The 12,407-nt window shown below is 43.8% G+C and overlaps 1 protein-coding gene across 2 annotated transcripts in view; it reads right to left on the bottom strand.

Moving 5' to 3' along the window:
* The window catches only part of b3gntl1 (UDP-GlcNAc:betaGal beta-1,3-N-acetylglucosaminyltransferase-like 1), an 87,003-nt gene that overhangs the window by 20,467 nt on the left and 54,129 nt on the right, over window positions 1-12,407 (bottom strand). For both annotated transcript variants that reach the window (XM_042342529.1, XM_042342528.1), the window contains exons 8-9: window positions 10,507-10,602; window positions 7,839-7,963 (exon numbers count right to left, since the gene is read on the bottom strand). In XM_042342529.1, coding sequence (XP_042198463.1) covers window positions 7,839-7,963; window positions 10,507-10,602 — 221 coding nt within the window. The remainder of the gene's footprint in view (window positions 1-7,838; window positions 7,964-10,506; window positions 10,603-12,407) is intronic.

Below are 12,407 nucleotides of genomic sequence, written 5' to 3'. Positions count from 1 at the left end.
CGCCTAGGATGATGAGATGGTTGGAGCAGAGGCAGAGGGAAGCTAGAAGGATGGAGATGAAGGTGGGGGAGGATTTTGGGAGGCGGTAAATTAGGAGAATTTTTAGTGAGAGATGGGAAGGATGGCAGAGACTAAGGTGTTTAAAAGAGGGGAATGAGCCAGTGGAGTAGGGGGATTGGGCAAATGACGCCCTGGAGATGAGGGCCACACCACCGCCACGGTGGTTGGAGCGTGGGTCTTGGTGGTAGGTATAGCCGGATGGTGTGGCCTCAGTGAGGGCAAGGTGTCACCTGAGGTGATCCAGGTTTCCGTGAGGACCATAATATTACTGACAAAATCCAGAGGACTTGGATTTGGCCAATCTGTGCCTAATACTCTCCAGAATTAGGGGTCGACCTGGAATGTGCGCTCTCTCTCCCTGCGTCCCGCCAGGGAGAGAGAGCGCACATTCCAGGTCGGGCATAGGGAAAGTTCCATGTGTAGATGGCACATGTATGTGCTCAGTCTGGTTTGGATAGCCTTACGCATGGTAATTGGTTTCCGTGTGTGTCAAACCCTTGGTTGATGAACTAAAGAGATACAAGTGAGGGAGGCCCTTCGGCCCCAACCAACTGATCTTATCCCTCTGTAATACCAACCCTCGAGTCTCCCCATTCCACACAGATGCTACAGAGATGGACGTAAGCAGAGGGTTAAGAGGTGTGGAGACTGTTCTCCTGACACTATTATTTTTAAAAGAAAGTATTACAGTTAAACTGGGCACGGAGGTGGAAAGAAACACAAAAATCCTTGGCTTGTTTTTAGAGCAATGAATGATTGGCCCTTCTGTGCAGAAGGCAGAGGTTGAAAGGAAAGCAATGTGAAATCTGGCAGCTCTGAGTAAACTTCCTGTTCTCTACATCACACAGAACCCTTGAAACCTTCCCCTCGCAGCACCCATTCCTGCTGCTCTGGAATAAAACCAAGTCTGTCGCTTTCTCTTGTGTTTTTTCCCAATAAAAAATCTGGTTTCAGACATCTCCTCGTTTCTTTTCAAATTGAAAACAAAATGACTCGACTCCAAATGAATTGTAAAGGGACCTGCAGTCCTCCTCAGCCTTTTGTTCATTACTTACTCCTGAATGAACTGGAGTCTTGTATGATTCTCAGGAACCCAGAATGAACTCAGAATAAAGGCCTTAGATTTCACCTGGGATCATTTAGTCTTAAATTTAAGACGGCCCGTTCAGGTGGACGTTCAAGATGTCATGGCACTATTTGAAAAGAAAAGGGAGTTTTTCCTCAGCAACTCAGCCAACAATTCCCCCCACCCTACCCCGGCTATTTGTGGTACGTCCCTGTGTGCAAATTGGCGGCCACATTTGTCTACAAAATGCACAGTCACTACACTTTACAGGTAACCATGCGTGGCGCTTTGAGATGTCCTCCTGACGTGAAAGGCGCTGTATCAAATGTAAGGATTTGATTTGTTGCGCAGAATTGCGGAGAAATATTTAAATTCATTCTTGATTTGGAAGCGGTTTTTCTGAGTTGTTAACAAAGAGGATCAGAAATTGCACTGCGGAGCTGCCTCAGATTTCTTTTGCTTAGCGATTTAGAATCTTGAGCCAAATTCTTAAGGAATGCCTTCATTCTGAAGCTGCTTTTTTCAAGGTTCAAAGTTGAGACTAAGTTTTAGAATTTAGAATTGTCCCAAAGGACAGCACCTCCTGCAATGCAGTGATTCCCCCCAACACTGCAGTGGAGTGTCGGCCTAGACTGTGGGACTTGAACCCATGACCTTCTGATTCAGAGGCGAGTGTGCATCCCGACTGAGCCAGGTTGAATATCATAATCCCTGCCTGCTCCGTCTGCATCGATGATGTAAACTGGTGACTTGCGGCTGAACAATAGCTCACTCTCAGGCTTCCCTTCACAGACGAGTGCATTTGAGGTACAACAGAGCTGGACTATTACAATCTTCTTAAATGCCTTTCATACATGAAGTGTTTTATTCTTAAGTCGTTGACAAAGAAAAGGCTGAGATCAAATGTTTTGTTTTCAAACACACTAAACAGAAGGTTTCAGTAATCCTCGTCTGGTGGCAGCAAACAATAATTAATTTGGGCTTTGATGGGAAAAGACTTATTGGATGTCAAGATGTTTGGTGAAAGCTTTGATTTATCAAAATAGGAAAGTAAAAGGCAACTGAAAGAGGTAACTAATCATTACCAAACTGGGTTTCAAGGATATTGTGCAACGGAGTTCATTAATAATGGTTTGAAGTGACGTTCATAGAAACAGGAGGTGACCATTCAGCCCCTCGAGCCTGTTCTCCCATTATATGGCTGATCTGTACCTCAAGTCCAATTACCAGGCCATTAATACACTAACCTAACAAATCGCTCTCCGCCTCATGTTCCGTGTTGTAGGCTCCATGTTACCTTCACCCGGTTCTATCAAGCCTCATCTATGAGCTTCACACCCTCTCACACACATGCCCTCATACACACACATCCTCAAACACACACCCTCACACGCACCCTCACATACACGCCCTCTCACACACACTTATACACACACATACACTCACACACGGCTGGTGAAATTTTTGCCATGCTTTCTGCCTTGTCCAGGATAGATATTCCCAATCCCTGCCTCGCCGGTCTTCCCAGCTTCACTCTACAGGAGCCTCACGTAACCCAGAGCTCTGCAGTCTGAGGTCTCTCCTGCTCAAGCCTCACCCACCCTATTTGAGCTGCATTGCTTCCCAGCTCTCGCTTTTCATCACTGCTTCGTCAGGTAATTCAAAACCCCGTGGCTAATCTTTAGGTATAAATGAAAAAATGTGCTGTTTTGTAACAATTCAATAACGCATACGAAATCCGGCAAATCTGTTATGTAACGTCATATTTTCCACCCATAACATGAAGGAAAATACTTTGTACCATTTTATGGACTTAAGAGATTCTTCCTCCCACTCGCAGAGGGTCCTCTTGAGGAGGACCAAACTATTTGGAAATGTTTGTCTTCTACAAATTGGGCCAGCTTGTTGCTCAAATGTAATATATCCTTATTTAATCGCGGCACTAAAGCCTACGTATAGTTCCATCATAATTCAACGTAACCTGAGGATTATTTCAAGTTGTCAGGAGGTGCCTGAGACGCATGGGATGTGGATCTGGACGGCCAAACCTGTCATCTCTCTGTACGTAAATCAAGGCCTTTCATTTCTGAGTTACCACACCTTAGAGCAAAATCCTCTGGAGAGCTTTGAAATGTCCTCCTGCATTGTGTCACTGGATCTGAACAGGCAAACAGGACCTCGCTTAAATGTCTCATCCGAAGGTCAGCACTTCCAACAATGCAGAGCGCCCCCAACACTGTATTGGAGGGTCAGCCGAGATTGTGAGTTCAAAGTCCTGACATGGGGCTTAAACCCACAGCCTTCTGACTCAGTCAGATACCGACTGGGCATCCTACCCTCACCCGTCTCCACGCATGAGCACCTTAATACTAATCATAATCCTTTTGATATGGAGCCTTATCACATTGTTGAGAGGTCTCAAAGCGCTTCACAGAATATAATGTAAAATATTTGTGTCTTGGTGGGCGAAACATGGAAGTAGTGTCCCACAAACAATTGTGGATCGAGTTACCACATTTTTGGGTGGAGGGATTATTACCCCCGGAAAGCAATCCACCAATCAATCAACTAACAACCGGGTTCCAACTTACTGCTAGGTAAACAGAGATGTGTGAAGTAAGGTTTTGCCCAACTTGGGAATCAAACCTGGGTCCTTCGCTTGTGAGGCTAGCGAGTAAACTGCCTTCCAACAAGGGCTCTTGACAGCGATCAGGATCAGGCTTATTTGCCCTCTCTCTAGCCCAAGGTGCGCTGTTGCCAATTGTAACCCAGTTGCCGTCGCGACTGACACTCAGCATAGAGCAGGATTCAAACATGGGTCCTTCCAGCCTCTATGGCTTTGTGCCGCCCATGAGGGGGCTCAGGGGAGAGGAACACAGAAACAAACTCCCATTTCCATCCTCGCTCCCATCAGCCCTGACAGACAATAGAAGCAGGTCAAAGACACCTTCTGCAGGTAATGGGCGGGGTGGGGGGTAGTGTATGTGGGGGGGGAACAATACACAGATGCACAGGATAAGCAGGTTAAAAATACTTCAAACAATAAGCTTGGAAAGGTTTTGTGCCTCACAGGCTGGTGCACGCTTAATCTTGAGCTCTGTTTGTTTAACGCTAATGGCTACATAGGGATGTCACAGAGTTGCAATACACTGACAGTAATTAACACCCTGTGTGGCATCTGAGAACAAGATAAATCAGTTCTGCCGATCCGTCAAATACTCAGCGTGTGATGAGGCCAATTACCTTCACCGTGCCTTCTCCAGGCCCAAAGCTCCGAGTGAGAATAAAACACCTCGCTGCATTTTGCCCGAGTTGGCACTTTACACACATTTACACTAAATTTCTGGAGATTTCACAGAATTTCATGTAGATTTGACAGAGATGAATATTACAGTAATAAAGCTACTCAAAAACATCAGGAATATCTTGATCGCTGCAACCTTTGATATAAATAATTTAAAATAGCTTTGAGACATCTCGAAGACCCGAAAAGGCACTATATCAAATGCAAATAATAATAATCCTTGCACTTGATATAGGGCCTTATCACTTCTTTGAGACATCTCAAAGAGCTTCACAGAATATACTGTAAAGTGAATTGACTGAATATGTTATGGGCGAAATGCTTGGATTATTGTATTATTGTAACCGTCACTGCAAATGGGAGTATTGGTTTTGTATCTATATCGAATGCAGAAGCAAGAAGTTGGGCTACAGTTGGACTAGCAGTCACCCTTAATGAACTTAAAGGGAACCCCATTATAGAAATGTTATAAAACAACAGAAAACGTGGATTAACTAAAATGCTGCTAGGCACGTCAGGTTTTAGCTATGAGAAAATGTCGGGGCTTTTTTTTCTACTAAAGTTGAGAAGCTTAAGCGGTGATCTGACAGAGAGATTCAAGTTTAGGAAGAGTTACAATCTGGTAAAATTGAGTAGATTGCCTCCAATGGTTGGTGATTTAGTAATCAAGAGTAACTTCAAGAATTGGAGAGTAAGTTGGAAAAAATGTCTTGAAGGAGATGTTTGGTTGGAAGTTGGAATTCTCTGCCAAGAACCATTGTTAAAACAGAGTCCATCAACTCTATTATAAAGGGGAATGAGATACTCCACAAAGATACACAGCAATCATCAGGGTATAGGGAGTCAGCAGGGGAGTAAGACTAGAGACTAGGTGAATCATGTTGCGAAACTTACCAGTGTAGACATGATGGGCCAAATGACCTGTTTTTGACCAGCTGGGTCTGCAAAGACTCTATTAAATCAGCATTTCAGAATATCCAGAATTTGGCAAAATGTTCAATTCAGTCTGAACTTCGAAGCCGTTTTTCTGCAGATCTCGAAAAGAAGCTTACAGAAAAACTGCCTTGAAAATTGAGTTATAATTTAGATATTTGCCAAATTCTGGTCACTTAAATACTAATCAAATAGCCTAGTCCCCAGGTGCAATTTCTATTTGATTCTGAAGTGTATACTGTATAAATAACAAATGTATTTTAACATCAAAATGAAACATTTCAAAACCCTGGTGACCCCTGCAATCTCGTTTTCTTTCTATTGTCTCAAATTTAAGATCGGAGCTTAGTATTTTATTAATTTTCTACATCTCTAGGCTGATTTAATTTATCGTCTCTCCCTGAACACACTGTTCCCTGTTGTTAAGGTATCAATGCACAAATTGCAATATGTTATGCCTCACAAGTTGATTTGAAATGTGCTGAGTCGCAGGGCAGACTTTATTTATCTTGTACCAAAAAACAGAGAGTCATTGCCAACTTTGCTGCAATTTTCATAGCTAACTAAAAACTGTTAACCCTGCAAGTAGGGTGGTCCTAGCTGGACAAGCAATGGGAAGCTTAGCAGACAGTGCTCTCAATGGTAAGCCATGTAGTTTTAGCTGGTTGAACCCCAATTGGCCCTCAAAATGCATTCTGGGGTCCCAAGCATTGGCTTTCGCTACCCTGAGCCAAATACCATCCATTTTCACGTCTTCTAGATGTCTCAAAGCACTTCACAAAATATACTGTAAAGTGAATTGACTGTATATTTATGGGCGAAATGTGGCAGCCAATTGCACACAGCAGCGTCCCACAAGCAGTCGTGGATCGAAGTAACCAAATTATTATTCTTTTTCCTTGAGGGATTATTATCAGGCGTGTGAAGTAAGGAAACTTGCCCAAGGTTTTGCTCTGCTAGGAATCGAACCCAGGTCTCTCACTTGCGAGGCGAGTGCTCTAACCACTGAGCTGCAGGACTCCGCCTTACTCACTACCCTACTCATTAGGGCTTTGGCTTATAAGGTTGACCCCAAATGGGAAGAATCTACCCCCAGCCCCTGTGTTGCTTGGAGTTTGTAGGCTTCACACACGTGAAACTTGCAAAGTGAAAGGGAGCTGATGAAGTGATGGACAAAGAGGGAAGTGAAAAAAAACTGATCCAGTTTGCTGGCACAGTGACCTCAGCTAAAACCTTAACTCACTTCCAGATTGCCTAACCCAAAGGCCTGGTCGTTATAGCGATGGATATTTGAGCCAGTCGCCTGCCTGATTTTGCATCAGCAACTTTTTTTACTGTGAGATTCTGCCCAGATACCACGATGATGAATAGGAATGATTTATTTTTACGATGACAGCTTGAAATCATCATTTTCTTAAGTCAGCCTGGCTCAGTCGGTGACACTCTCATCTCACAGGTCAGGAGATCACAACGTTAGCTCAGTTCAAGGACGTCCTTTGGCCCATCTGATCTCATCCTTCCAGAATACCCACCCTAATCATAGAATCATAGAATTATACGGCACAGAAGGAGGCCATTCAGCCCATCGTGTCTGTGACGGCTCTTTGAAAGAGCTCCCAAATCAAATTAGGTTACGAGGACCTAATAGAGGTCTTCAAAATCATGAGGGGATTTGATAGGTTAGAAAGGGAATACTGTTCCCACTGGTGGGTGTCGGTGACTTGAGGTCACAGATTCAAAATAGTCTCTAAAAGAAGCAGAGGGGAGAGGTGAGAAGAAATTTTTTCACGCAGCGAGTTGTTCGAATCTGGAACGCATTGTCTGAAAGGGCGGTCGAGGCCGATTCGATAATAACTTTTAAAAACGCGGTGGACGGTTATTTGAGGAGAACGGGTTTGCAGGTTATGGGGAAAGGGCTGGGGAGTGGGACATTGCATTGCTCTTTTTAAAGAGCCGCACAGACTCGATGGGCCGAATGGCCTCTTTTTGTGTTGTATGATTCTATGATTCTATGTCCTCCAGATGAGATGTTAAAACAAGACGGCGTCTGGCTATTCAGGAGGACGTTAAATGCCCTGACATTCCATAAGGGAAGGAAGTTTCTCCTGGTATCCTGACCAGCCAGCAATCGTCAGGGTAAATCGGGCATTCACCTCATAGTTGTTTTACATGGGGTAGCGTCCTGGAGTGCTTATAAAGAAATTCATAAAGATTCATAAAGAAATTCATAAAAATTAACCATTCCTAAAGAAAGAAGAGGATCTCGGTTAGAACCATTGACATTTTGGCGCAGAAGAAGGTCATTCTGCCCATTGTGTCTGTCCTGGACTGCTGTGTATGTGTCTGTTCTGGCTCTTTTGAGAGCAATCCTTTCAGTCCCATTTACCTGTACTTTCCCCACACCCCTGAGGTTGAAAATAGACCCTGTTGCATTGAGAAGAAATAAAACTAGGGATAGAGGGCAGGCAGTCTTACTCTAGCACGGAGAGCGTAGCAGCCTCGGCGTGGTAACGATAGACCAGCAGACAGCAATTGAGACGGAGCAGACTTCCTCCCTTCCGAAGATTTTCATAGAAGAACAACAAATCTTCAGGAACGCCCTGGAGAAACGCAGCAAGAAGAGAACCGCGTGTTGGTATCACAGACACCTTATAATCCTGACAGTGCATTCTGCTCAGAGACTATTATTATTATTACCTTGAACTAGGTTGTCAAGGGTCAAGTGGAAATTGAATTCAGGGAGATTGGTGTGAGGTCTGAGCTTAGAGTATAGCAATTAGAAACAGGATTAGTCCCTCCAGGTAGATAGTGTGCATTCTATTCCAATACACGGAAATCTCCATGTGTAGGTGGGATAATAATAACCTGTGATAATTCTTGCAGTTGATACAGCGCCTTATCAAGTCGTTGCGACGTCTCAAAGCGCTTCACACAATATACTGTAAAGTGAATTGACTGTATATTTTTACGGGGGAAACACGGCAGCCAATTGCTTACAGCAGCGTCCCCACAAACATTTAGGTTCAGTGACCAATTTTTTTTGGCAGGGATTATTACCCACTGAAAGCGATCACAAATCGGCTAAGAACGGGGTTCCTACTTACTGCTAAGTAAACCGAGAGGGTGTGGAGTAAAGAAATTTACGTAAGGTTTCGCTGCGCCCAGGAATTGAACGCGGGTCTTCTTGCTTGCGAGACAAGAGCGCTAACCAATATGCCACGGGAGCATCGTGAGGGGGCTCCATGTGTGTCACCCAACAAACCCATTTTTCCAGAATGTCCCCCTACCATCCTCTATTACACAGCATCAAGCTGTTTGTTAATTGGATCCCGGCCTTTACCACTCTTCCTGGTAACTTCTTCCAGCTGGGGATTAGACATTTCCTCCCCAAACATTTTTCGTTATTAATCACTTAATGCACCGAAAGGCTGGCCAGAGATTTAATCAAGAACATTTTAAAGAAATTTAGGTACGTGAGTGAAGGGAGGAAGAGTATTAGAAGAATGGTGAGAGGACAAGGAATTGGGATTAGGATAGATAAAAATAATATAGTCTTTACATTTGGTATATCTCCTTTCATGCTGGGAGGGCATCTCAAAAGATTTCACAGCTTTTACTGTAAAGTGAAGTGACTGTGTGTTTTGAAGGTGAAGGTAGCAGCCAATTTATGTACAGCAATGTCCCCACAATGTCCCGATTTATTTCTGTAGGGCTTTGATTAGGGAGAAACACCCTTCTCTTTTCAAAAAGTGATACATGATCTTTAACATCCACCTGAACAGGTAGACAGGACTGCAATTTAACGTCTCGTGAAGGACGGCACCTCCAAACAGTACAGCACGCTCTGTGGAGTCCTTTAGCTCAGTGGTTAGAGCACGTGCTTCGCAAGCAAGACACCTGGGTTCGATTCCTGGGCAGGGCAAAATGTTGGGCAAGTTTCCTTACTCCACACCCCCCTGTTTATGTAGCAGTAAGTAGGAATGTGGTTGTTAGTCGATTGGTGGTGGCTTTTCCGGGGGTAATAATTCCTTCAAAATGAAAATAATTTGGTCGCTCAATCCACGACTGTTTGTGGGACACAATTGGCTGCTGCATTTCGCCTAAAAATTATACTTTACAGTATATTCTGTGAAGCGCTTTGAAACGTCTCGAAGATGTGATAACAGCAAGATTACATTTGTATAGCGCCTTTCACGTCGGGAGGATGTCCCAAGGCGCTGTATCGAATGTAAGGATTATTATTATTACTCACAAGACTGCATTGGAGTGTCAGCCTGGATTATGTGAGTACAAAGTCTTGAAGGCTTGAGCACACTAAGTTCTGACTTGGAGGCTAGAGTGCCACCAACTGAGCCAGGCTTTCCAAAGAAGGAAACAGTGGAAGTAACTCTTTTGTTCTGGCAAGGGAAACTGGCAAACAGAAAGCTTTGGGAACATTTTCTCGCTCTCCCACACATGCTGTATCTCATTCTGGAATATCCAGGTGTTTTTTGTTGCTGGCATGGTGCTGATTATGTGACTTTCTATTTATCGCAGTGCTGACTGCAGAGTGATTAACTCACCGATTTTAACTAACGTTAAAAGAAAATTGAAAAAGAAAGTTCCTTCCTTCATGATAAAATGTTCAAAAAAAATTCCTGGCAACTAAAAGTTCGACCTTCAAAAGCATCACCTTGCACTTTTAATGAATAATGTTTACTCTGCATTTTAACCATTCTAGACTTGATTTTTTTTGGGGGGAGGGGGGATAAAAACCCAAAACATATTAGATTCCAGACTTTCTGCTGCTCTGGATTTGTTTGGGATCAATGGAAAAGGCAGTAGCAGATTCTGAGATATTCATCTCCCAGATAAAAAAAGCATGGTCTCTCACTTCACTGCTGTTTGCAGAGCAGTGCTGTGCGCAGAATTGGATGCCTACATGTGTAGGCAATCACTGCACTTTACAGAAAATCTCTGTGCAGCCCTTTCTGATGTTTCAATATAATAATAATAATCCTTGCATTTGACACAGTGCCCCATCACGTCTTCTAGATGTCTCAAAGCGCTTCACAGAATATACTGTAAAGTGAATTCACTGTATGTTTTGTGGGCGAAACGTGGCATTCAATTGCACACAGCATTATTATTATTATGCACTCACTTTACCACCTTCATCGAGCTTCCCGACGTTGTCAAACCAGTCTCGGGAACAGAACCAGGTTGGCATTATCACCGTGGGGCCATGGGATGTATACACCTGCCGTGAAGTAAAAATATGTGGGGTTAAATAACTGAATGGTGAACAGCCTATTCCTAAACCCCCACCACTAATAATAATTACAATAATCCTTGCATTTGATGCAGTGCCTTTCGTGTCCAGGAGGATGTCTCCAAGTGCTTCACAGGATACAATTAAAGTGTAGTGACTGTGTAATCTTGTAGGTGATCTCAGCAGCCGATTTGCAAATACCAATCAATGTCCTACAAACAGCCATGAGGTGACTGACAGAGTTTATCTGGGGGATTGTTGGTAAAGAGGAGAATGTTACATTGTTAGAAGATAAGAACATAAGAACATAAGAATTAGGAGCAGGAGTAGGCCATTCCTGCCCGCCATTCGATAAGATCATGGCTGATCTATCCTAACTCCACCTTCCCGCCTTATCCCCATATTCCTTAATCCCTTTATCCACAAGAAATCTATCAATCTCAGTCTTCAATACGTTCAAGGACTGAGCATCTGCAGCTCTTTGGGGTAGAGAATTCCATAAATTCACTACCCTCTGAGTGAAGAAGCTTTTCCTCAACTCAGTGCGAAAGCTGTTAAGACTGTGACCCCCGGTTATAGTTTCTCCAACCAGGGGAAAAAGTCTCCCACTATCAATTCTGTTGCGCCCCTTAATAATCTTATAGGTTTCTATAAGATCACCTCTCATTCTTCTATATTCTAAATTGCTCAACCTATCCTCAGAACTCATTCCCCTCATCCCAGGTACCATCCTAGTGAATCTACGTTGTAACCCCTCCAAGGCGAGTACAGACTTTCTTAAATAAGGAGACCAAAACTGCGCACAATATTCTAGGTGCGGTCTCACCAGGGCCCTATACAGTCGCAGTCTCACTTATAGGACCCACCTCCAATAATAATAATTATAATAATTATAATAATAATACAATCCTTGCATTTGATATAGCGCTTTTCATGTCTTCGAGACGTCTCAAAGCGATTCACAGAATATACTGTAAAGTGAATTGACTGTATATTTGTGGGCGAACGCGGCAGCCAATTGCGCACAGCAACGTCCCACAAACAGTCATGGATTGAAAATGATCAATTTATTATTGTTTTGTTTTAGAGGGATTATTATTAGGCGTGTGGAGTAACGAAACTTGTCCAAGGTTTCGCCCAGGTGTCTCCCCTGCAAGGCGAGTGCTCTAACCACTGAGCTACAGGACTCCTTGCATTACAGGATAATGCAAGGCTTCCCCAATATTAGACTGGAATGTCAGCGTAGACTACCTGCTCAAAGCCCTGATGCAGAGCTTGAACCCACCACCTTTTGACTCGAGTTGAGTTGACCTACACACTGAGGCTGACACCTCCAAAATTCTCCCCCTTAAACCACCCCCCCCTCACCACCTCAGTACTGCTCAGAAGTGTTAGCCAAGACTGTGAGCTCAACGTCTCAACATGGGGTTGAATCCCTTTCCTCAAATAAAGAGTCACATGACATGTTTGACACAAGAGCAATACAGAGAAACACAATTTGGGAAACGTTAATTAACTTTGTGGAACAAATAGATGGACCGTGTCACGTGCAAATAATTAGTACAGAATGCAGGCAAGTTTACGCTATCTCAACATGGGTCCCACTGCACGGCTTGGCTCCCCCCACTCTTCTCCCCAAACCCCCCCCCCACCCCCAACTCCGGAAACAGTAAGTTACAATCCAACAGCATAAAGCCCGCAATTCAATTAGCGTTTGGTAAAGTCCAACCCCCCCCCCCCCCCGCCCCTCCACAGTAAGTAGGATTGCGAAGCAATGTGCCTCAAAGCTACAA

Source organism: Callorhinchus milii, unplaced genomic scaffold (genome assembly GCF_018977255.1).
Source record: "Callorhinchus milii isolate IMCB2004 unplaced genomic scaffold, IMCB_Cmil_1.0 Scaffold20, whole genome shotgun sequence".
Classification (NCBI taxonomy): Eukaryota; Metazoa; Chordata; class Chondrichthyes; order Chimaeriformes; family Callorhinchidae; genus Callorhinchus; species Callorhinchus milii.
This window is presented reverse-complemented; position numbering and strand designations above follow the sequence as displayed.